The 25,337-nt window shown below is 35.9% G+C and overlaps 1 protein-coding gene across 1 annotated transcript; it reads left to right on the top strand.

Moving 5' to 3' along the window:
• The first annotated feature begins 844 nt into the window (after positions 1–844).
• LOC117320946 lies at positions 845–24,387 on the top strand. The gene is made up of 8 exons (XM_033875430.1): positions 845–918; positions 7,177–7,223; positions 12,936–13,257; positions 13,467–13,517; positions 16,493–16,543; positions 17,957–18,007; positions 19,959–19,988; positions 21,634–24,387. Exons 2-8 carry the CDS (start codon positions 7,209–7,211, stop codon positions 24,228–24,230), a joined length of 3,117 nt encoding a protein of 1,038 aa, XP_033731321.1. The 5' UTR covers positions 845–918; positions 7,177–7,208; the 3' UTR covers positions 24,231–24,387.
• The last annotated feature ends 950 nt before the right edge of the window (positions 24,388–25,337 follow it).

Genomic DNA, 25,337 nt, shown 5'->3' with positions numbered 1-25,337 from the left:
CTGGCTCTTGAACCTGTTCATACATCACCAGCTTATGTTTAAAATGCGCACACGCTTCCAGTACAAAAGATCTCTACAAATTGGCGATACAATTATGAATGTTAAGTAAACCAAAACTCAAGGTATGCAATCAATAACAACAAAAGGTTGTTCCCAGTCAATTATGTGGTGTATGCACACCGCGTATTATATGTGCATCTAGTATTAGAAGCCAGATTAGTCCTTTTTTGAAAACAAGGGGCCCAATGGGTCTGTATCGCTCACCTGATTCTGCAGCAACTTTGAAGTTGATCTGGGTATTTTCGGCAGATACTTACTTAAAGCTGATTACCCCTTTATTCTAATATTAGAGTAGGCTAGGTTTATTCATGACAATAATTTTTGCAGTCCTTCATTCTAGCATACTATCAAACCCAATCTGTTTACTGTGACCTTAATATTTGCAAAAAAAAGGGTGTTTAATGATATGTTCATATTGAGTCTTATATTTTATGATATCGATATTGTTGGTATAAGTCGTAAACAATACAATGTCTTAAACATTGTCCTTTTTGGAAAAAACTGAGACAATCAAAGGTAATTTCCACATTTTTTCTTGATTTTAACAAACCCAATGTGTCCCTCTTAGACGGAATGGAATTTCATATAGGAAATTGACACTTTTGAATATTAAGTAGTGATAAGAACTATATGCATGAGATGAAATTATATTGATATGATTAAATTCAGAGGAACATGGTGTCACATGCTATTATTGACAAGTGTATATAATTCACAATTCAAATGTTTGAACCGCATTCTTTCTTACCCAGTCACTTCCACAGGCAAGTTACGCATGCGCGATCTAATGTGCAACCGGTTAGACATTATAGGTTGTGGACCGTGACTTAATTATCAGAGAAAAAATAGCTGTTTATGGTAAGTTTTAACTTTTATAGGTTTTGCAATAACAAGTATAACACATGTGTCGACTCGTATAGAATGTTATCTATCATGCGTACCCAGTACTATAAGCTTATCATTTGTATAGTCATATTATATTATGCATGTGACGGTTAGTGTAATGATTTATTTATAACTTTTATAATATGCCAGATTTCGATTACAGCTGTACTTACAAGCGAGCGTAGGGTTGTATATGTATGCATGCGTATGGGACCTGGTGAATCGTGAACAAAAGTCTTGTTAGTTTTGTTTAGCAAACGCAAAGGGTAAACGCCATTATTAAAATATACTTAGGAAGAATTAGTAGCTTAGACGTAGATAATAATGGATTAATTTATGATTAACTCAAAAGCACAATAATGAAGATTTTACTATCTTAATGTGCATTATAGTTATTAAAGTAGTGTGTACATACAGTGCAAATTTTAGTTTATCGTCTTTGGGACAGTCAAAAACAATAATTATCAAATATGTATTAATATTTAAATATCTTACGTCAGAAAATGGATTGGAATTATCCAATGACGACTCCATTTATATTTTGTCTGCTATGGACATAGCTTGAGTGAGTAAGGGTGATACGATACCTCAAAATATCTCTCGGACCACAAAGCCACATTGAATAACACACTTATACACACAGCACAGCTAATATCATGACGGAAGTGATTCAAGGGTTAATGTTTTAGATCGCATGGCCCGAAGGGCCGGTGAGCTTATGTCATGGTGTAGCGTCCGTCGTCCGTCGTCCGTCAACATTTCCTTTAAATCCCTACTAGTCCCAAACACCTGAATGGATTTTGATGAAATTTGGTCTAGATCATTATTGGGCAAAGGGGATCAAATTTTGTATCAACAGAGGGTGTGGCTCACCTGGGTCCGGAGGGGCGGGCCCAATAGGGGAAATTGAGGTGAAACCTTTAAATCCCTGCCTGTCCCAAACGACTGATGCATTTTGATGAAATTTTGTCTGGAGTATTATTGAGGAAAGGAAATCCAACGTTCTATAAACGGAGGGTGTGACTCCCCTTGGCCCGAAGGGCGGGGGCCAATAGGGAAAATTGAGGTAACTCGTTTAAATCCCTACTAGTCCTGAACGTCTGAATAGATTTTGATGAAATTTGTTCTGGAGCATAATTAGGCAAAGGGGATCAAATGATGTATACACGAAGGGTATTACTCCTCTGGCGCCTGAGAGTTGGGGCAAAAACTTTAAGGGGTCCATTTGGCAATATTGATATACACGACTTTTTTCTCTGAAACTAAGCAATGTATGATATTGAAATTTCAATTGTAACATCCATAGGTGGCTGTGATTCAAATTTATACAAATGATTGGGCTGACCAACAGGGGCCTGAGGGCAGTGTTAAAAGAAGTACATTTGGCAATATTGATATTTAAAACGACTTTTCTCTGAGACAAAGCAATATATGACATTCATATTTTAGTGGAAACTTCACTAGGTGGATGGGATTAAAATTATTACATGTGAGAGGTCTGAACATCCCAGGGGCCTGAGAGGTAGGGCAAAAGGGAACAATTTTACTTTATTGCTATAAATAACTTCTTGTAATTTTGAAACTGTTGAGATCCCCTCCCTCTAACCATATATAGCATTGCTGGGCATCAAAAGATGTCTTTCCTCACCCCTGAAGACTTAGTTCCTTAGTTATATCTTTGAAACCATTGACATGCCTACCCCATAACCATTTATAGCATTATTGGTCAGTGATAAACATAACCACATTGTAAGAAAGAGGCCCTGGGATTTTCTCCATGCCTAGGGACTTACCGGAAGTTTCTTGGTTATATCTTTAAAACCGTTAAGATCCCCACCCCATAACCATATATAGCATCGCTTGGCATCAAGAGATAAACACAATCCTGATGTAAACATAGGTCAAAGGGTCTCTCTCAACCCAAAGGGACTTAGTTTCTTGAAAAACAATCATGTTGAGACTGGACTTCGTTTCTGTGTGATATCTTTTAAGCAGTTGATATCCCCACCCCATAACCATCTGCAGCATTGTTAGACATCAACAAATAAAGCTAAGACTTGAACTTGAGCATCATTTTGATGTTTGGTCAAATCAACCAGGTGAGCGATACAGGCCCTCTGGGCCTTTTGTTATGCGGTAATATGGCTAATCATTTTGCCCTCAATCAATAATAACTATCGATTTTTGATAATGGCAAACCATGACATTATTTTCATAGCTATAAATTCCATATCTGTATGGCAAACCATTTAATATATCAATATATGTACATGTTTTAAATTACCCTTTGTCCTTGGTCTACTATCGCGAGACCTCATTCTTTTTTTCCATTCGTAATTTTTCCATAAAATCGTTATGTCTTAAGAAGGAAAGGATATTCTTGAGATTCTCTAGGTTTCGTTTGGTCCTCGGTTGTGCTCATTCCATCTGGAGTCAAAATGGCTTACAATCGGCCATCTTTTAACTTTACAAATGAAGATTGTTACCGCTATTTCTTACAAACAGAGAATGTTATTGTAACTTTGTTTGAAGATTGGTCTTGGTCCTAAGATATGTCTATAGAATTTCAGATTTGATCATGAAAACAAAAAGGCCGACAGGCGGATTTATTTGATTTTGACAGTTGAAGCATTCTATTTCTATTTCTTGAGAAGTACTGTGAGGACATTTCATTTTATGTAGCTTTTTTCTTTGGTCCTGAATGATCCCATTCAATTTTGAGTCGAAATATTCTTCAAACAACATATTTAAGGTTTTTTTCTTTTTTCCTAGTTGGAAATAGAAATAGCCAACAGAAACGATATCTTTAATTTTTATGTTGGAAAAAATTGTTATCGATATTTTTCAGGAAGATTTTCTTAGATTTAATAAGTCGACTCTCTTTATTGCAAATGATTAAGATGAAAGAAGGGAAAGATCGGCCCAATAAATTTCATTCAATGGTTGGCATCAAGATCCCTCTCGGACCTCTAGTTTAGTGATTACAGACACTCGTTAACTTTATTTGGATAATCTGATTAGCTAGATAGTTTCTAGATTTCTCATTATTATTTACACGTTCAACGTGGGTGTGTGTTTTTGTAAATTTGGCGGGGAAAAGAACAATGAACACACATGGTTCTGTACGAAATTGTCAAAGAAAAGGGCCTACCACATGGATTAGTGGCTATGAGCTTTTTCAGCTAACTATGTTTTGCTTTTGTCACTGGGAAAAGTCACGCCAGATCAGGCTGAGACCACAAGGAAGAGACTTTCATTTTACCGAACACTATCTTAATATATCTATGACAAAAATCTATTATCCATAAACTCAAGAAAATGGCTAAAGAATTTCAAAAAATTGTTAATGATTTCATTAACATTTCATTTTAAAACATTATTTATAAAACTATGTGTTTTGATAAGTGTGATCGTATTCACATCTGGTATTCATGAGCGTATCCACATTTGGTATTCTTTAGCGTATCCACGTTTGGTATTCTTTAGCGTATCCACATTTGGTATTCTTTAGCGTATCCACATTTGGTGTTAGTGAGCGTATCCACATTTGGTATTCATTAGCGTATCCACATTTGGTGTTAGTGAGCGTATCCAAATTTGGTGTTAGTGAGCGTATCCAAATTTGGTGTTAGTTGGTGTTTGGTGTTTTGAAAATTAGCCCATTGTGACCTACAATTTCACTATGGACTATTTCTTTTTCAATTGATTTTATATCAATATATCATAATGCTAGGAAGAATGATTCCAAAATATTGTTAGCTTTCGTCACAATTTGGTCATTCGAGGATATTCACCCTCCACTCTACCCCCTAATAACTCGAAATGGTTTCTGGTCATTATCTGAACACCTAATAATTGTTTGAAAAACATCAAATGTAATCTTTCTTCTGACAAGGTTGTGTGAAAGCCTAATATTTAACTCCCTCAATACCACACTGGACAAACAAGATTTTACAAATTATTGGTGTTTGTGTTTTCATGTTAAAGGGTTATCGTTAACGCCGTTAAATCTCTATAAGTGATTTACAATTTCCATCGTAATAGCTAGGCCCGTGAACCTAACTATGATAAGTCATGGACTTTCTTAAATTAGTGTACCAAATATAGCTTTTCATTGACAGGTTTTAAACTATTCATATTTAAAATGATAATTCGCGTTTAAAGTCCTTTTTATCCCATCATATGCTGGCTCTGAAGACCCTTTTTATATTGGTCGGTCTTTAAGAATATTTCAAGATTTCCTGTGCCTTTTTTCTATTGTCGGTGTCTCCTTGACACATGTATCATATAGCAGTGGCTGTTGTAAGGAATTCGGATTCCCAGACAACATCACACGCATAATTGGGTATGTCATCCAAAACTTCATTGTGCATCTAAATTATATGAACAGTATTATATGTCTCGGTAAGGTCACTATTATATACAAATAATGGCTGTTGAAACTGTTCATACATCACCAACACATGTTTGTAATGCGCCCACGCTTCGAATACAATGATCTCTACGAAATGGCGATACAATTATCAATATTAAGTACAACAAAACACTGGTTATAAAAGTTTGCAATCAATAACAAAACAAAGTTGTTCCCAGTTAAATATGTGGTGTATGCATACCACTTATTGTATGTGCATCTAATATAAGAAGCCATATTAGTCCTTTTTTTAAAAGAAGGGGCCCAATGGGCCTGTATCTTCACCTGATTCTGCAGCAACTTTAAAGTTGATCTGGGTATTTTCGGCAGATACTTACTTAAAGTTGATCACCACTTCATTATAATTTCAGGGTAGGCTAGGTTTATTCATAATGACAATAATTTTTGTAGTACTTAATCCCAGTATCCTATCAAGCCCTTCATGCAAGCATGCCTACAATACCAATCTATTTACTGTGGCCCCGTTTAAAATAGAAAAAAAAATGGTATTTTATGATATGTTCATATGGAGTCTTTTATGGGACCTGGTGGATTGTGAACAAATGTCTTGTTAGTTTTGTTTAGCTAATGCAAAGGGTAAACGTCATTAATACAGTATATTTTTGATCTTTTAGCAGCTTGGACGTAGATAATAATGGTTTGCTTTTTTAATGATTTCAGTAATGTTTCATTTAAAAAACATTATTTAACAAATGATTGTTTTGATCAGTGTGAGCGTATCCCCATCTGGTATAATTGAGCGTATCCACATTTTGTGTTAGTGGGCGTGTCCCTATTTGGTATTAGTGAGTGTATCCATATTTAGTATTAGTGAGCGTATCCACATCTGGTATAATTGAGCGTATCCACATTTTGTGTTAGTGAGTGTATGGAAATTTTATAATAATGAGAGTATCCATATTTGGTATTGGTGAGTCTATCCAAATTTGGTATAAGTGAGCGTATCCAAATTTGGTATTAGTGAGCGTATTCACATTTGGTAATAGTGAGTGTTTCGAAATTAAGTTATAGTGAGCGTATCCACATTTGTTGTTAGTGAGTGTATGGATTTTTTTCATAACTGATCGTATCAACATTTGGTCTTAGTCAGCGTATCCGCATGTGGTTTTAATGAATCTATCGAAATTTGCTATTAGTGAGGGTATCCACATTTGGAATTAGTGAGCGTATCCACATTTGGTGTTAGTGGTCGCATCTACATTTTTTATCAGTGAGTGTATCGAAATAAGGTAATAGTGAGCGTATCCACATTTGGTGTTAGTCAGCGTATCCACATGTGGTGTTAGTGAGCGTAACCACATTTGGTTTTAGTGATAGTATCGACATTTGGGTTTAGTGAGCGTATTGAAATTTGGTATTAGTGAGCCCATCCACATTGGGAATTAGTGATCGTATCCATATTTGGTATTAATGAGAGTATCCACATTTGGTATTAGTGAACTTAACCACACTTGGTGTCAGTAAGTGTGTCCAAATTCAGTGTTTTGAGCCAACCACATTTGGTGTTGATGAGCGGATCCGAATGTGTTCCTCGTCAGCTTTTCACTTAAGAGCCTTGCATCGCTTTAAATGTTAACAAGTTGTACGGATACAGATAAAATTTCATCAACGTGGCAGCAATACTGATAAAAATGTTTACTTGTCTTGACTTACAGTGTTAAGTTTTCATTGGCATACTTTACATTCATTGTTCTAGAGTATCTTTTATCATTGTGTGTAACGGCAGACTAACCTTTATAGTAAATGAGTATGTTATCCTACAAGAAAAGCTCATAATGTCTTTTTTTTCTTCCCAGAGAATGATATTTCTTAGTTACTGAAAAGGAAGATGGCAGAAGCTAGCGTGAGTATTTGTTATCTTTATTGGAGTCGAAGGACATGTTTTTTATGTCTTTTAAAAATACATAGGATTAGCACAGATTTCCTAGTATTCCGAAGACCAACATTCCAAATGCTCTACTACTGAAGTACCATTTACATAGTAGGAGTCTATGTTTCCTCTAAACCCAACACCAGACATTAGACCTCATGTATACCTCTGTAATCAAATTTACATAGTAGGAGTCTATGTTTCCTCTGACCTCAACACCAGACATGAGACCTCATGTATACCGCTGTAATCAAATTTACATAGCAGGAGTCTATGTTTCCTCTAAACCCAACACCAGACATTAGACCTCATGTATACCTCTGTAATCAAATTTACATAGTTGGAGTCTGTGTTTCCTCTAAACCCAACACCAGACATTAGACTTCATGTATACCGCTGTAATCAAATTTACATAGTAGGAGTCTATGTTTCCTCTGACCCCAACACCAGACATGAGATCTTATGTATACCTCTGTAATCAAATTTACATAGTAGGAGTCTATGTTTCCTCTTAACCCAACACCAGACATTAGACCTCATGTATACCTCTGTAATCAAATTTACATAGTAGGAGTCTGTGTTTCCTCTCAACCCAACACCAGACATTAGACCTCATGTATACCTCTGTAATCAAATTTACATAGTAGGAGTCTATGTTTCCTATCAACCCAACACCAGACATGAGACCTCATGTATACCTCTGTAATCAAATTTACATAGTAGGAGTCTGTGTTTCCTCTAAACCCAACACCAGACATGAGACCTCATGTATACCTCTGTAATCAAATTTACATAGGAGTCTGTGTTTCCTCTAAACCCAACACCAAACATGAGACCTAATGTATACCGCTGTAATCAAATTTACATTGTAGGAGTCTATGTTTCCTCTGACCCCAACACCAGACATAAGACCTCATGTATACCTCTGTAATCAAATTTACATAGTAGGAGTCTAAGTTCCCTCTGACCTCAACACCAGACATTAGACCTCATGTATACCTCTGTAATCAAATTTACATAGGAGTCTGTGTTTCCTCTAAACCCAACACCAGACATTATACCTCATGTATACCTCTATAATCAAATTTACATAGTAGGAGTCTGTGTTTCCTCTGACCCCAACACCAGACATGAGACCTCATGTATACCTCTATAATCAAATTTACATAGTAGGAGTCTATGTTTCCTCTGACCTCAACACCAGACATGAGACCTCATGAATATCTCTGTAATCAAATTTACATAGTGGGAGTCTGTGTTTCCTCTGACCTCAACACCAGACATTAGACCTCATGTATACCTCTGTAATCAAATTTACATAGTAGGAGTCTATGTTTCCTCTAAACCCAACACCAGACATTAGACCTCATGTATACCGCTGTAATCAAATTTACATAGTAGGAGTCTGTGTTTCCTCTCAACCCAACACCAGACATTAGACCTCATGTATACCTCTGCAATCAAATTTACATAGTAGGAGTCTATGTTTCCTCTGACCCCAACACCAGACATGAGACCTCATGTATACCTCTCTAATCAAATCTACATAGTAGGAGTCTATGTTTCCTCTGACCTCAACACCAGACATTAGACCTCATGTATACCTCTGTAATCAAATTTACATAGCAGGAGTCTATGTTTCCTCTGACCTCAACACCAGACATTAGACATTATGTATACCTGTGTAATCAAATTTACATAGTATGAGTCTATGTTTCCTCTGACCTCAACACCAGACATGAGACCTCATGTATACCTCTGTAATCAAATTTACATAGTAGGAGTCTATGTTTCCTCTGACCCCAACACCAGAAATTAGACCTCATGTATACCTCTATAATCAAATTTACATAGTATGAGTCTATGTTTCCTCTAAACCCAACACCAGACATTAGACATTATGTATACATTTGTATTCAAATTTACATAGTATGAGTCTATCTTTCTTCTGACCCTAACACCAGACTTTAGGCATGATGTATTAATCTGTATTAAAGTTACATATTAAAATATGTCAAAAAGCAAATACTGTCTATACATAGCGTTTTAAAGGAGAACAACTAATGTTTGAAAGTCTTAGGAGAAAACTAGTATAACATGGAAAAATAAACATCAAACATAAATTGTCTAATACTAGTTTACCTACATTGTATTCGTAGTTGTACCGAGAGAAATACATAGTACTGTTTGGGCCGAGATTTGCGGGACGAAATGTACATATCGCGTAAAAAAACAATAACAAAAAGATTCACGACATAGCACGCGCCGCCATCACATCGAATCAACCCGCGATGTTATTTTGTTAAACCTTTAAGTTATATTATTTATTGATTGATTTATTTATTCATTTACTTTTACCATCTGTACACCACCGAAGATGTTTCCTAATTAATCATAATAGGCCCTCGGCGAATTAAGTATCGGCCGAGAGGGATCGTTTTTACAACATTACGACATTTTTCGTTGTCTATACCTACTATATTTGTGTAACTGTTCTATGTCTATACAGAGACATGTATAACATGTCTCTGGTCTATATGTGATCGTATGTAATTTACCTGTGTCTTGATTACGGGCAGATTGCCTCGAAAAATCGACAATTTACTTGTCTGTACCGTCTGCAGCAGTATAGGCTGCGGGTATTTTAGGCTAGGCGATTGGGTGCCGTAGATCGTGAGTTCAAGGCCCGGTCAGGGCACGAGTCAAAAAGTTGTCTTCCGTCGTCATTTCAGTTGCTAAGTTATGTCGAACTCACGACCTACGGCACACAATCGCCTAGCCAGAAATACCCGCAGCCTATACCGCTGCGCCACATCGGCGTTCTTAAAAAAGAACGTTTCAATGGCGCAGTGATGGTCGGCCCGATACCCTGACATGATCATTGTGGAAGTCGTCTTTAAGATGATATGAATACCTGGATCGAAATGTATTTACATACATGGATACGAATTGTACATATATTATATATATTTCTCTCGGTACAACTATGACAGGACTTTCAAATCTATATCTTCGGATCACCAACACATAGTGTATATGATACATTGTGCTAATAAATAGATATATAACAACACAAATGACGAAGGAAGACAACTTTTTGACTCGTGCCCTGTCCGGGCCTCGGACTCACCCAATCGCCTAGCCAGAAATACCCGCAGCCTATACAGCTGTGCCACATCGGCGTTCTTAAAAATAAGAACGTTTCAATGGCGCAGTGATGGTCGGTCCGATACCCTGACATGATATATCGTACATACACATTTTGTGCACTTAAGTGTGTGTATGATAGTTGTCTTTGTTTCTTTCTGTATCATGTAAATATTGAATGTGGAAAATATGAAAAAAATATAAAAAGTGATAAAAAAACGAATCCTATGGATGGCAAAACTAGCGTTAGACACTGTTTACATCTCTTTTAAAGTTATATAACATACATTTGAATCTAAGTTTCCCCTAACGCCAACACCAGACTAGATATTTTCCGGTTATATTCCAAAATGCTTTGCTACCGGATGTTGCGAGAAACATTCCATAAGGTGTACAATTGCATGAGCCCTCCCAACCAAATCATCCTACAGACATCCTCTATTGACAGTCAATACTAATCCCCTGTTTCTCAATCCTACATCCAACCTTTATTGACAGTCAATATTAATCCCTCTGTTTGTCATTCCTACATCCAACCTTTATTGACAGTCAATATTAATACCTCTGTCATTCCTACAGACGTCCTCTATTGACAGTCAATACTAATCCCTCTGTTTGTCATTCCTACAGACGTCCTCTATAGACAGTCAATATTAATCCCTCTGTCATTCCTACAGTCGTCCTCTATTGACAGTCAATACTAATCCCTCTGTTTGTCATTCCTACAGACGTCCTCTATTGACAGTCAATACTAATCCCTCTGTTTGTCATTCCTACAGACATCCTCTATAGACAGTCAATATTAATCCCTCTGTCATTCCCACAGACGTCCTCTATTGACAGTCAATACTAATCCTCTGTTTTACATTCCTACAGATGTCCTCTATTGACAGTCCATACTAATCCCTCTGTTTGTCATTCCTACAGACGTCCTCTATTGACAGTCAATATTAATCCCTCTGTTTGTCATTCCTACAGACGTCCTCTATTGACAGTCAATACTAATCCCTCTGTTTTACATTCCTACAGATGTCCTCTATTGACAGTCCATACTAATCCCTCTGTTTGTCATTCCTACAGACGTCCTCTATTGACAGTCAATATTAATCCCCCTGTTTGTCATTCCTACAGACATCCTCTATAGACAGTCAATATTAATCCTTCTGTTTGTCATTCCTACAGACATCCTCTATTGACAGCCAATGCTAATCCCTCTGTTTGTCATTTCTACAGACGTCCTCTATTGACAGTCAATATTAATCTCTCTCTTTGTCATTTCTACAGACATCCGCTATTGACAGTCAATACTAACCCCTCTGTCATTCCTACAGACGTCCTCTATAGACAGTCAATATTAATCGCTCTGTTTGTCATTCCCACAGACGTCCTCTATTGACAGTCAATACTAATCCCTCTGTTTGTCATTCCTACAGACGTCCTCTATAGACAGTCAATATTAATCCCTCTGTCATTCCCACAGACGTCCTCTATTGACAGTTAATATTAATCCTTCTGTTTGTCATTCGTACAGACGTCCTCTATTGACAGTCAATATTAACCCTCTGTTTGTCATTCCTACAGACGTCCTCTATAGACAGTCAATATTAATCCCTCTGTTTGTCATTCCCACAGACGTCCTCTATAGACAGTCAATATTAATCCCTCTGTTTGTCATTCCTACAGACATCCTCTATAGACAGTCAATATTAATCCTTCTGTTTGTCATTCCTACAGACATCCTCTATTGACAGTCAATGCTAATCCCTCTGTTTGTCATTTCTACAGACGTCCTCTATTGACAGTCAATATTAATCTCTCTCTTTGTCATTTCTACAGACATCCGCTATTGACAGTCAATACTAACCCCTCTGTCATTCCTACAGACGTCCTCTATAGACAGTCAATATTAATCGCTCTGTTTGTCATTCCCACAGACGTCCTCTATTGACAGTCAATACTAATCCCTCTGTTTGTCATTCCTACAGACGTCCTCTATAGACAGTCAATATTAATCCCTCTGTCATTCCCACAGACGTCCTCTATTGACAGTCAATATTAATCCTTCTGTTTGTCATTCCTACAGACGTCCTCTATTGACAGTCAATATTAACCCTCTGTTTGTCATTCCTACAGACATCCTCTATAGACAGTCAATATTAATCCCTCTGTTTGTCATTCCCACAGACGTCCTCTATAGACAGTCAATATTAATCCCTCTGTTTGTCATTCCTACAGACGTCCTCTATTGACAGTCAAGATTAATCCCTCTGTTTGTCATTCCTAAAGACGTCCTCTATAGACAGTCAATACTAATCCCTCTGTTTGTCATTCCTACAGACGTCCTCTATTGACAGTCAAGATTAATCCCTGTTTGTCATTCCTACAGACGTCCTCTATAGACAGTCAATACTAATCCCTCTGTTTGACATTCCCACAGACGTCCTCTATTGACAGTCAATATTAACCTTCTGTTTGTCATTCTTACAGACGTCCTCTATAGACAGTCAATATTAATCCCTCTGTTTGTCATTCCTACAGACATCCTCGGCTGATGATCAAGAGTTGAGGATAAAGGAACTGCATGCTAAAATGATCGTTAATGTTGCCGACTACATCAACCCATTGATTGCAAATGATGACTGGAAAAAATTCCTTACGCTGTTAACACCCACCCTAAAACCTGTTGATTTGTATAGAGAAGACAACAGTTTCTATGCGATTTGTGAAGCACTGAAAAAAAAAGGAAAGATAGATTATGGATCCTATACTATACTGTATAAAGCTGTCAATGGTGTTAATACGGAAGCCGCTGAGATCATTAAAGCAACATCTGATGAGATCCAGAAGATCCGATCAGCAGGTTTGTTGATACAATACATATACACTCAGTTTCTTAATAGTGTTTAATTTCAAGGGAATTTAAATGTAACGCTGTACAGAAAAGTTAAGAATATGAACCCTGGAGGCATTGTTACAAAATCTTATCCATATATATATATTATACATCATCATGACATTTTAAAACTATATAGACAGTGTAATATTAAACTGTGACTGTTTTACTTTCAGGACCAACAAAACCCAAACAACGAAATAAGGAATACGAAGACCAGATCAAAGGTTAGCACTTAGGTTAGGTATTCTACTACCTGATATAGACAGTGTTATACTACCTGATATAGACAGTGTTATACTAACTGATGTTGACAGTGTTATACTACCTGATATAGACAGTGTTCTACTACCTGATATAGACAGTGTTCTACTACCTGATATAGACAGTGTTCTACTACCTGATATAGACAGTGTTATACTACCTGATATAGACAGTGTTCTACTACCTGATATAGACAGTGTTCTACTACCTGATATAGACAGTGTTCTACTACCTGATATAGATAGTGTTATACTACCTGATATAGACAATGTTATACTACCTGATATAGACAGTGTTATACTACCTGATATAGATAGTGTTATACTACCTGACATAGACAGTGTTATACTACCTGATATAGACAGTGTTATACTACCTGATATAGACAGTGTTATACTACCTGATATAGACAGTGTTATACTACCTGATATAGACAGTGTTATACTAACTGATGTTGAGAGTGTTATACTACCTGATATAGACAGTGTTCTACTACCTGATATAGACAGTGTTATACTACCTGATATAGACAGTGTTATACTGCCTGATATTGACAGTGTTATACCACCTGATATAGACAGTGTTCTACTACCTGATATAAACAGTGTTATACTACCTGATATAGACAATGTTATGCTACCTGATATAGACAGTCTTATGCTACCTGATATAGACAGTGTTATACTACCTGATATAAACAGTATTATACTAATGGATATAGACAGCGTTCTTCTACCTGATATAGACAGTGTTATACTATCTGATATAGACAGTGTTATACTACCTGATATAGACAGTGTTCTACTACCTGATATAGACAGTGTTATACTACCTGATATAGACAGTGTTATACTAACTGATGTTGACAGTGTTATACATACTGCCTGATATTGACAGTGTTATACCACCTGATATAGACAGTGTTCTACTACCTGATATAGACAGTGTTATACTACCTGATATAGACAGTGTTATACCACCTGATATAGACAGTGTTCTACTACCTGATATAGACAGTGTTATACCACCTGATATAGACAGTGTTCTACTTCCTGATATAGACAGTGTTCTATTTCCCGATATAGACAGTGTTATACTATCTGATATAGACAGTGTTCTACTACATGATATAGACAGTGTTATACTAACTGATATAGACAGTATTATACTACCTGATATAGACAATGTTATACTACCTGATATAAAATGTGTTATACTAACTGATACAGACAGTGTTATACTTCCCGATATAGACAGTGTTATACTACCTGATATAGACAGTATTATACCACCTGATATAGACAGTGTTATACTACCTGATATAGACAGTGTTATACTACCTGATATAGACAGTGTTATACTACCTGATATAGACAGTGTTATACTACCTGATATAGACAGTGTTACCTGATATAGACAGTGTTACCTGATATAGACAGTGTTACCTGATATAGACAGTGTTACCCGATATAGACAGTGTTACCTGATATAGACAGTGTTATACTACCTGATATAGACAGTGTTATACTACCTGATATAGAGTGTTACCTGATATAGACAGTGTTACCCGATATAGACAGTGTTACCTGATATAGACAGTGTTATACTACCTGATATAGACAGTGTTATACTACCTGATATAGACAGTGTTACCTGATATAGACAGTGTTACCTGATATAGACAGTGTTACCCGATATAGACAGTGTTACCTGATATAGACAGTGTTACCTGATATAGACAGTGTTACCCGATATAGACAGTGTTACCTGATATAGACAGTGTTACCTGATATAGACAGTGTTACCTGATATAGACAGTGTTATACTACCTGATATAGACAGTGTTATACTACCTGATATAGACAGTGTTATACTACCTGATATAGACAGGGTTATACTACCTGATATAGACAGTGTTATACTTACTGATATAAACAGTGTTATACTACCTGATATAGACAGTGTTATACTACCTGATATAGACAGTGTTTTACTACCTGATATAGACAGTGTTATACTACCTGATATAGACAGTGTTTTACTACCTGATATAGACAGTGTTATACTACCTGATACAGACAGTGTTTTACTACCTGATATAGACAGTGTTATACTACCTGATACAGACAGTGTTATACTACCTGATATAGACAGTGTTATACTACCTGATACAGACAGTGTTTTACTACCTGATATAGACAGTGTTATACTACCTGATACAGACAGTGTTATACTACCTGATATAGACAGTGTTATACTACCTGATATAGACAGTGTTATACTTACTGATATAAACAGTGTTATACTACCTGATATAGACAGTGTTATACTTACTGATATAAACAGTGTTATACTTACTGATATAAACAGTGTTATATTTCCTGATACTCACAATGCGAAATAACGCTGCATATTTTTATTTTTCTTCCCCACCCCCAATTTGTTACCATGATTTTGACTCGAAATTTCTATATCAAAAGCCATCTACAATTTTTGTTTTGTTTTTCATGGTTATTGAATCCATTTCCTATGTTCAAGTATTATAGCTAATGGCATAACTTAATTAAAACTATTTGGTAACTTTAAGAATTTTATCCTAGTTTTCATTTTACTGATGTACAGCAAAACTGACTCAGTTGTGGTGACGTTATAAAAAATCATTTTGCTGCTTCACATACATATGTATTTTCTATTCTATTATCTTGTCTGAAAGCTGAAATGCTGGAAGGGTGTAAAACTCTCCCGTGAAAGTGTAATGATTTTTATTGGTGGGTTTCTAATCAGTAATTATACTTATCTAGTACAAACAACAACGTATTTACTGTTAACCAGTAATTTTGAATTATCTTACGCGATATAGACATTTTAAAACATTCTAACTGTGTAATCTTACCTTATATAGACAGTGTAATTAAAACTGTGACCCTTTTACTTTCAGGACCAACAAAACCCAAACAACGAAAGAAGAAATACGAAGACCAGTTCAAAGGTTAGCAGTGTGCATCATTGATTATGACATTATATAAAATTATATAGTTTTCATTTCGGAAATCTACAAAAATATTATAGATAATATGGACAGTGTTACGCTACCTGATATAGACAGTGTTATACCACCAGATATAGACAGTGTTATACTACATGATATAGACAGTGTTATACTACCTTATATAGACAGTGTTATACTACCTGATATAGACTGTGTTATACTACCTGATATAGACAGTGTTATACTACCTGATATAGACAGTGTTATACTACCTGATATAGACAGTGTTATACCACCTGATATAGACAGTGTTATACTACCCGATATAGTCAGTGTTATACTACCTGACATAGACAGTGTTATACTACCTGATATAGACAGTGTTATACTACCCGATATAGTCAGTGTTATACTACCTGACATAGACAGTGTTATACTACCTGATATAGACAGTGTTATACTACCCGATATAGTCAGTGTTATACTACCTGACATAGACAGTGTTATACTACCCGATATAGTCAGTGTTATACTACCTGATATAGACAGTATTATACTAACTGATGTTGACAGTGTTATACATACTACCTGATATTGACAGTGTTATAGATACTACCTGATATTGACAGTGTTATACTACCTGATATAGACAGTGTTATACTACCTGATATAAAATGTGTTATACTACCTGATATAGACAGTATTATACCACATGATATAGACAGTGTTATACTACCCGATATAGACAGTATTATACCACCTGATATAGACAGTGTTATACTACCCGATATAGACAGTATTATACCACCTGATATAGACAGTGTTATACTAACTGATATAAACAGTGTTATATTTCCTGATACTCACAATGCGAAATAACGCTGCATATTTTTATTTTTCTTCCCCACCCCCAATTTGTTACCATGATTTTGACTCGAAATTTCTATATCAAAAGCCATCTACAATTTTTGTTTTGTTTTTCATGGTTATTGAATCTATTTCCTATGTTCAAGTATTATAGCTAATGGCATAACTTAATTAAAACTATTTGGTAACTTTAAGAATTTTATCCTAGTTTTCATTTTACTTGATGTACAGCAAAACTGACTCAGCTATGGTGACGTTAAAAAAATCATTTTGCTGCTTCACATACATATGTATTTTCTATTCTATTATCTTGTCTGAAAGCTGAAATACTGGAAGGGTGTAAAACTCTCCCGTAAAAGTGTAATGATTTTTATTGGTGGGTTTCTAATCAGTAATTATACTTATCTAGTACAAACAACAACGTATTTACTGTTAACCAGTAATTTTGAATTATCTTACGCGATATAGACATTTTAAAACATTCTAACTGTGTAATCTTACCTTATATAGACAGTGTAATTAAAACTGTGACCCTTTTACTTTCAGGACCAACAAAACCCAAACAACGAAAGAAGAAATACGAAGACCAGTTCAAAGGTTAGCAGTATGCATCATTGATTATGACATTATATAAAATTACATAGTTTTCATTTCGGAAATCTACAAAAATATTATAGATAATATGGACAGTGTTACGCTACCTGATATAGACAGTGTTATACTACCTGATATAGACAGCCTTATACTACCTGATATAGACAGTGTTATACTACCTGATATAGACAGTGTTATACTACCTGATATAGACAGCGTTATACTACCTGATATAGACAGTGTTATACTACCTGATATAGACAGTGTTATGCTACCTGATATAGACAGTGTTATACTACCTGATATAGACAGTGTTATGCTACCTGATATAGACAGTGTTATACTACCTGATATAGGCAGTGTTATACTACCTGATATAGACAGTGTTATACTACCTGATACAGACAGTATTATACTACCTGATACAGTGTTCTACTACCTGATATAGACAGTGTTATACTACCTGATATAGACAGTATTATACTACCTGATATAGACAGTGTTATACCACCTGATATAGGCAGTGTTATACTACCTGATATAGACAGTGTTATACTACCTGATATAGACAGTGTTATACTACCTGATACAGACAGTATTATACTACCTGATACAGTGTTCTACTACCTGATATAGACAGTGTTATACTACCTGATATAGACAGTATTATACTACCTGATATAGACAGTGTTATACCACCTGATATAGGCAGTGTTATACTACCTGATATAGACAGTGTTATACTACCTGATATAGACAGTGTTATACTACCTGATACAGACAGTATTATACTACCTGATACAGTGTTCTACTACCTGATATAGACAGTGTTATACTACCTGATATAGACAGTATTATACTACCTGATATAGACAGTGTTATACCACCTGATATAGACAGTATTATACTACCTGATATAGACAGTGTTATATTTCCTGATATAGACAGTGTTTATACTACCTGATATAGACGGTGATCTACTACCTGATATAGACAGTATTATACTACCTGATATAGACAGTGTTATACCACCTGATATAGGCAGTGTTATACTACCTGATATAGACAGTGTTATACTACCTGATATAGACAGTGTTATACTACCTGATACAGACAGTATTATACTACCTGATACAGTGTTCTACTACCTGATATAGACAGTGTTATACTACCTGATATAGACAGTATTATACTACCTGATATAGACAGTGTTATACCACCTGATATAGACAGTATTATACTACCTGATATAGACAGTGTTATATTTCCTGATATAGACAGTGTTTATACTACCTGATATAGACAGTATTATACCACCTGATATAGACAGTGTTATACTACCTGATATAGACAATGTTCTACTGCCTGATATAGGCAGTGTTATACTACCTGATATAGACAGTGTTATATTTCCTGATATAGACAGTGTTATACTACCTGATATAGACAGTGTTCTACTACCTGATATAGACAGTGTTATACTACCTGATATAGACAGTGTTATACTACCTGATATAGACAGTATTATACTACCTGATATAGACAGTGTTCTACTACCTGATATAGACAGTGTTATACTACCTGATATAGACAGTGATATACTACCTGATATAGACAGTGTTCTACTTCCTGATATAGACAGTATTGTACTACCTGGTATAGACAGTGTTATACTACCTGATATAGACAGTGATATACCACCTGATATAGACAGTATTATACTACCTGATATAGACAATGTTCTACTACCTGATATAGACAATGTTATGCTACCTGATATAGTCGGTATTATACTACCTGATATAGACAGTATTATACCACCGGATATAGACAGTGTTCTACTACCTGATATAGACAGTGTTCTACTACCTGATATAGACAGTGTTCTACTACCTGATATAGATAGTGTTATACCACCTGATTATCTACTAAAATGATTCCTTGTATTTTACAGGAATATGTCCTGAATTTTGGCCTATGATAGGTAAGTCTATTAGACGATGTTGAACATTGAACAAACCGTTCGTCTTCAGGGACTATTAACATATCTGGAAAGTTAATGTATATTAATGATAAAGTTTATAACACAACCAATATGATGTTTAGAGAGTGACGTTTCGATGACTTCACTGTCACCTTCATCATACTTGTAACCAAAGGCAAGCGTACAAGCACTGACATATGTAGTGTCCGAGATGGTAATTAAGATTTGAACCACACTGAAGATGTTTCGTCTCTACCATGATCCTATTGACACCAGGTTCATAAATAGTGTGACGAGATGGTTCAATAAAATAGAATCAAAACATATGCACCTTACTGGCTTATCTCCCTAAGGCTTATCACCTTACTGTATATTAAAGAGGCTTGCCCGCAGACGGACCGGTAAACGGCACATCTCCGATCACTAAATAAACTTCAGCACACGTTTCTATGTGACAAAATTAGAGGCTTTCTGACTTTATTTCTTGAAAACAATTACAGAATATATATTCAAAAGACGTTTTAAAACTCAACCTGAGAGGGAAATGTATGGAATATAACGGCAAATCTTCTTTGTAAATCGCCACTGCCTTTGAAGTTATCACTGTGCTGCACTGTGCACGTGCTTGTTTCTTTGATGTGTCAATCAAATTAGACTCCACTTTATAGCGGGGACTTATTTGCGAGTTGCGATTAAATAAACAATATTTAAAAAATGAGGTTTAATATCACTTTTCAGCGTTTTATAACGAAAATAAAATGTAAAACTCAACAATTCCAACAATTTGTCATGTGTAAAAAATCTTTTTCTATTAGCCAATTTTAATGATTTCTCTGCGAGCAAGCCTCTTTAAGCAGTTGTTCCAGTCCAGAGCATTTAATTTTAATCAACCCCGCCGTTTGATATGAATAAATCAATGTGATTTGTGATTCTGATCGATATTTACCGACCTATGATCCACATTGTTTTCTCAATAACTTGAACATTGTCGATATTCAAGGTAGTAGACAATTTTGGACTGACAAACTTAAAATTCTAACTTCTCACAGAATAAATTGAAAAACACCAACCAGATTAAACCATTCTAGGTTATTCAAACGTAAGAGAATCTTAGAGATAATCGTGATAAACGCAAACTAGCAACAGCTTATCGCCTTATGAAAAAAATAACAAGACTTTTACGTTCCAGTTAACTTAATGCAAAACCTTTAATCGTTAATGCATAGAGATTTTAGCCACAATCGCTACCTCTAGAAAAGAAATCCAATTTGATATACTTCTAATAATCGAAACGTTTTCGAGCCTGATAATTAGTTCGCCCGAATAATATGCATGTTGGCATAATTATCTTTATTTATATTATAGTTTTGGACATACTGTAAACGTACTCTAAAAACGTTTAAAATAAGATTACCATTAAAATAAGATTACTCCTAATATAAGTTCACCAATAAAATAAGATTACCTCTAAACCATGTACGTTTACAGTATCTCCTTAATACATTTGTACTTGCAAACTCATCACGATAGATGTCACATGAAACACCTGGATAGTTTTGTATGAAGCATGTGCTATTACTGTTGTCGTTATTTGTTTGATGACGAAAAGATAACATCTACCCCACATTATCATGTTTATTTGCAGTAACAACAAATTGTGCACTAAAGACTGACAAAGAACAGTTCATTCCTACCAAAAGTTTCCTAGATGCCCGTCAAAAACTTCAGAGGAACAAAATCGTTATAATCCAGGGAAACACAGGGGACGGGAAATCGTCTATTGCACTTGAACTTCTCCGTTTGATGTGCTGTAATGAAGAGGAGGGGCAACAGAAACGATGTCGACAACCACTACAACTACACAACATACAACACTTGGATTCGGTGACACCAGAGTCACACTTAGTTATTTATATAGATAATATTTTCGGAAAAAATGTTGTGTGTCAGGATGATGTGAACGAATGGGAGAAACGAGAAGATTCTATTATGTCCAAACTTTATGGAACAGATACAGTGGCCAATTATTTAGTCATTACAGTTCGCAGTGGAATCTTAAAATCTTTAAATGGCATGGGCAACATATTTAAGGATCAAAATATTGTTGATCTCAGCAGATATACAGATAAAAATGAAAAACTAAAACTGTTAAAAGCATACGAACCAAAAACTGAATTTGTTAAATGGACAGATGAGGAGGAGAAACAGATTATCAACTCTTCTCCAGACATTGGGTTTCCCCAGTGTTGTAGGCTATTTAGAGACACACCTATATTGCAAGCAGAGAGAGTCAATTTCTTTCAAAGGCCTTTTGTTTATCTGAAAGCCGCTTTATCTAAAATAGAAGACGGAAAATTTTATGGTCTGCTGTATCTGTTCCTCAATGGAGGCGTAGTTATAGAATATGATTTAGACCCTTTCATTGAAAATATTGATGAAAATGAGAAAATGAAAGCATCCTTTGCTGTTCCCGTGGTGAAAATTAAACCAGAGATTGACAAAAAAATAGAGAAAAAAGCTGAATTTGTAAAGGAGTCGTTAGAATGTCTGTTGGGTTGGCTGGTGAAAAAAGAATCCATGGAAAACCAAGGGAAACATTTCCCTTCTTATAAATTCAACCACGACTCTATTGAGGAAACCGTGGCACTATTGTTTGGAGAGAAAACTCCCATTGGCTACATCCAGAATTGTCCTAAAAAATTCCTCAGTTATGTAACTAAAAAAACAAACATCCCAAACAGGATAGTTATATATTCTGATGCTCAAACAAATGCCATGTATAAACGAACAGTGAGAGAGTTTAAATCTGCTGATCCTAAAAGTGACCGGTATTTGAATGAATGTGAATATTTAGCTACATTAGATGTATGGACACACACCATGTTTCTACAGGGATTTTTCAGTTGGTTAAGTGGTCAGAATATTGACCAAAACTTGTGCTACCTGATAAAATGTGCGTTGTTGAATGGAGCATGCTCTACTGGTTCAGAAGATAAGGTCTCATATCTTATTTCTGTTGGTGCGACACCTGACAAGGAGACACTTTTTTATGCAGTAAAGGGTGGGAGTGTACAACTACTGCGTCAACTACTGAAGTATGACGTCATTCCTTCAGCAAGGGCAGACAGGTCACGATCAAATAGATACCATACCAAATATATCAATGTCCTACACGAGGCGTGTTTGTTTGAGAGACAAGAGATGGTGACAATGTTGTGTGACACTTATCCAGACTTGGTACATGATACTGACGGTTACGGAGAAAGCACGCTCCATCTTGTGGCAAGGACAGGAAACTGTGGTATATTTCAGACAGTGGAGAGATCGATGCTTAAATCTTTGTGTAGAGTTGAGGATGAACAACACCAGTGTGATAGTCGTGTGGTACATAGGAGTTGTGCGTGTGCTCAGTTCATGTCACAGTTAGTGGACGAGTTAGGGTGGACTGTATTGCACGTGAGTTGTGTGTATGGACACATGGATATTCATTTAGAGTTGTGCAAGTCGTATCCGACACTGGTCACTCGTGTAGATAATCATGGGAAAACTCCATTACATGTGGGCTATAGATATGGAAGTAGGGATATTTGTTTAGCATTGTGTAAGCTCTACCCAACACTTACCGGAATTTTAGATCGCAACGGAAGAACAGTGTTACATGAGAGTTGTATGCAGGGGAAAACGGAGCTTTGCTTAGAGTTGTGTAAGTTTCATCCAGCACTTACCAAAGTTGTAGATAACGATGGGAAGAATGTATTACATCTGAGTTGTATGAGAGGCCACGTGGATCTGTCTTTAAAATTATGTAACCTATACCCCGCGCTAAGCGATGTTGTAGATAAGAATGGGAGAACAGTGTTACACGAGAGTTGTGAAGAGGGACAAAGGGAGCTTAGTGTAGAGTTGTGTAGATTAAACCCAGCACTAACCACTGTTGTAGATAGCGATGGGTACCATTGTCTACATTATGTAGCCAAGGAAACATCAGATGTTGACATGTTCACAGATTGTGAATTTCACGTAAAACAGCGCGTAGAGTCAACAGGAGGTAAGTATGACATCACGACATTACTTACTAATGATGGGAAATCTATTTTAGACATAGCAAAAGAACGATCAGAGTTGCTGTTGAAGTGCAATGAAATGCCCGAGAAGACATATAAAAATCCTTTGTATTATTATCTTCTCAAATTCTTCTCAAAATCCTCTCCCGTGAGGGATGATTCGATGAAACGGATCTAGGGAGTTACTGAACACAGATTTTTTTTTTATTTCTTGGCCCTCCTGTTGACTCTAAGCGCCGTCCACCCGTAATCGTTATAGCTTTTTACTTTGGATGTACTAGGGTAAAATTTGTGAGAGATTTATTGTTCAGTTTCCCCTCGATTCATAGTTTTGACCGTTTACTTTCGCATCTGATGGGGGGGGGGGGGGGGGGGGGAGATATCGTCGATAAGCAGGCAACTTGGATGTTTTAACTTTAAGCTTGATATCGCCTTTTCCTCTAAGTACTGGAAGGTTTATTTTCAGATTTGATATTAAGGTCCTTTTGATTTTGGGACTTATCAGAGAGAAAACAGCTGTATGAGAGTTTGTTTATTTGTGTTTGTTATTAAGACATATGAAGGTCCCCTTTGCGCAGAGTTCTTTAAACAACATGGCCTCAGAAACCTGAAGAGCGGGGCTCAATAGGGGACATAGAGCAAATTCTTTGAATTCCGTTCTCGGCTTTAGTTTTCCATAATTACAGAAATATTTAGGGGAAAGACACAAACTGCCTGGGCCTCTTGAAAACATTGAAGCCATATGATTTATGTTGAGCCATATAAGCATAGAATATATATGTAAAATCTTGAATGAGATCCATGTCATATGTTTTTTTCGTAAAAGATAAGCTTGTAGGATCTGTCATATAACGGAGCCGTCATAATTCATGACGTTGTAATAATGAATTGATGACGTCACATTATTGTATCAGTAGAGTATTGATTATGTTTCATCAAATATTTGTGAAATATTCTGTCACCATTAGTACATCGTGCTTGTTGTCTTCAATGTGCACGAGCCAACTCATTGCACGGTGGATTTGTCACAAGATATATGAAGATATCACGAGTTTGGTCGTCATACGCCAATTTAATGGTCAATCTAAACCACTTATCAAATAACAGTAGCATTATACTTATACATCTTTCATATCCACTAACAATGTATTGTGACTTTAAGACAGACTTGTATTTCTGTATTGTTTGTGGTATTAAGACAAACTTGTATTTCTGTATTGTTTGTGGTATTAAGACAGACTTGTATTTCTGTATTGTTTGTGGTATTAAGACCGACTTGTATTTC

This window comes from Pecten maximus, unplaced genomic scaffold, assembly GCF_902652985.1.
Source record: "Pecten maximus unplaced genomic scaffold, xPecMax1.1, whole genome shotgun sequence".
Classification (NCBI taxonomy): Eukaryota; Metazoa; Mollusca; class Bivalvia; order Pectinida; family Pectinidae; genus Pecten; species Pecten maximus.
Note: the sequence above shows the minus strand (reverse complement) of the source record. Positions and strands in the feature narration are given on the sequence as shown.

Excerpts from the sequence above, each read along its gene's own strand:
- LOC117320946 (XM_033875430.1), top strand. Across the intron at positions 13,258-13,466 it reads CCAGAAGATCCGATCAGCAG|GACCAACAAAACCCAAACAA; the intron begins GTTTGTTGATAC and ends TTTTACTTTCAG. Across the intron at positions 16,544-17,956 it reads ATACGAAGACCAGTTCAAAG|GACCAACAAAACCCAAACAA; the intron begins GTTAGCAGTGTG and ends TTTTACTTTCAG.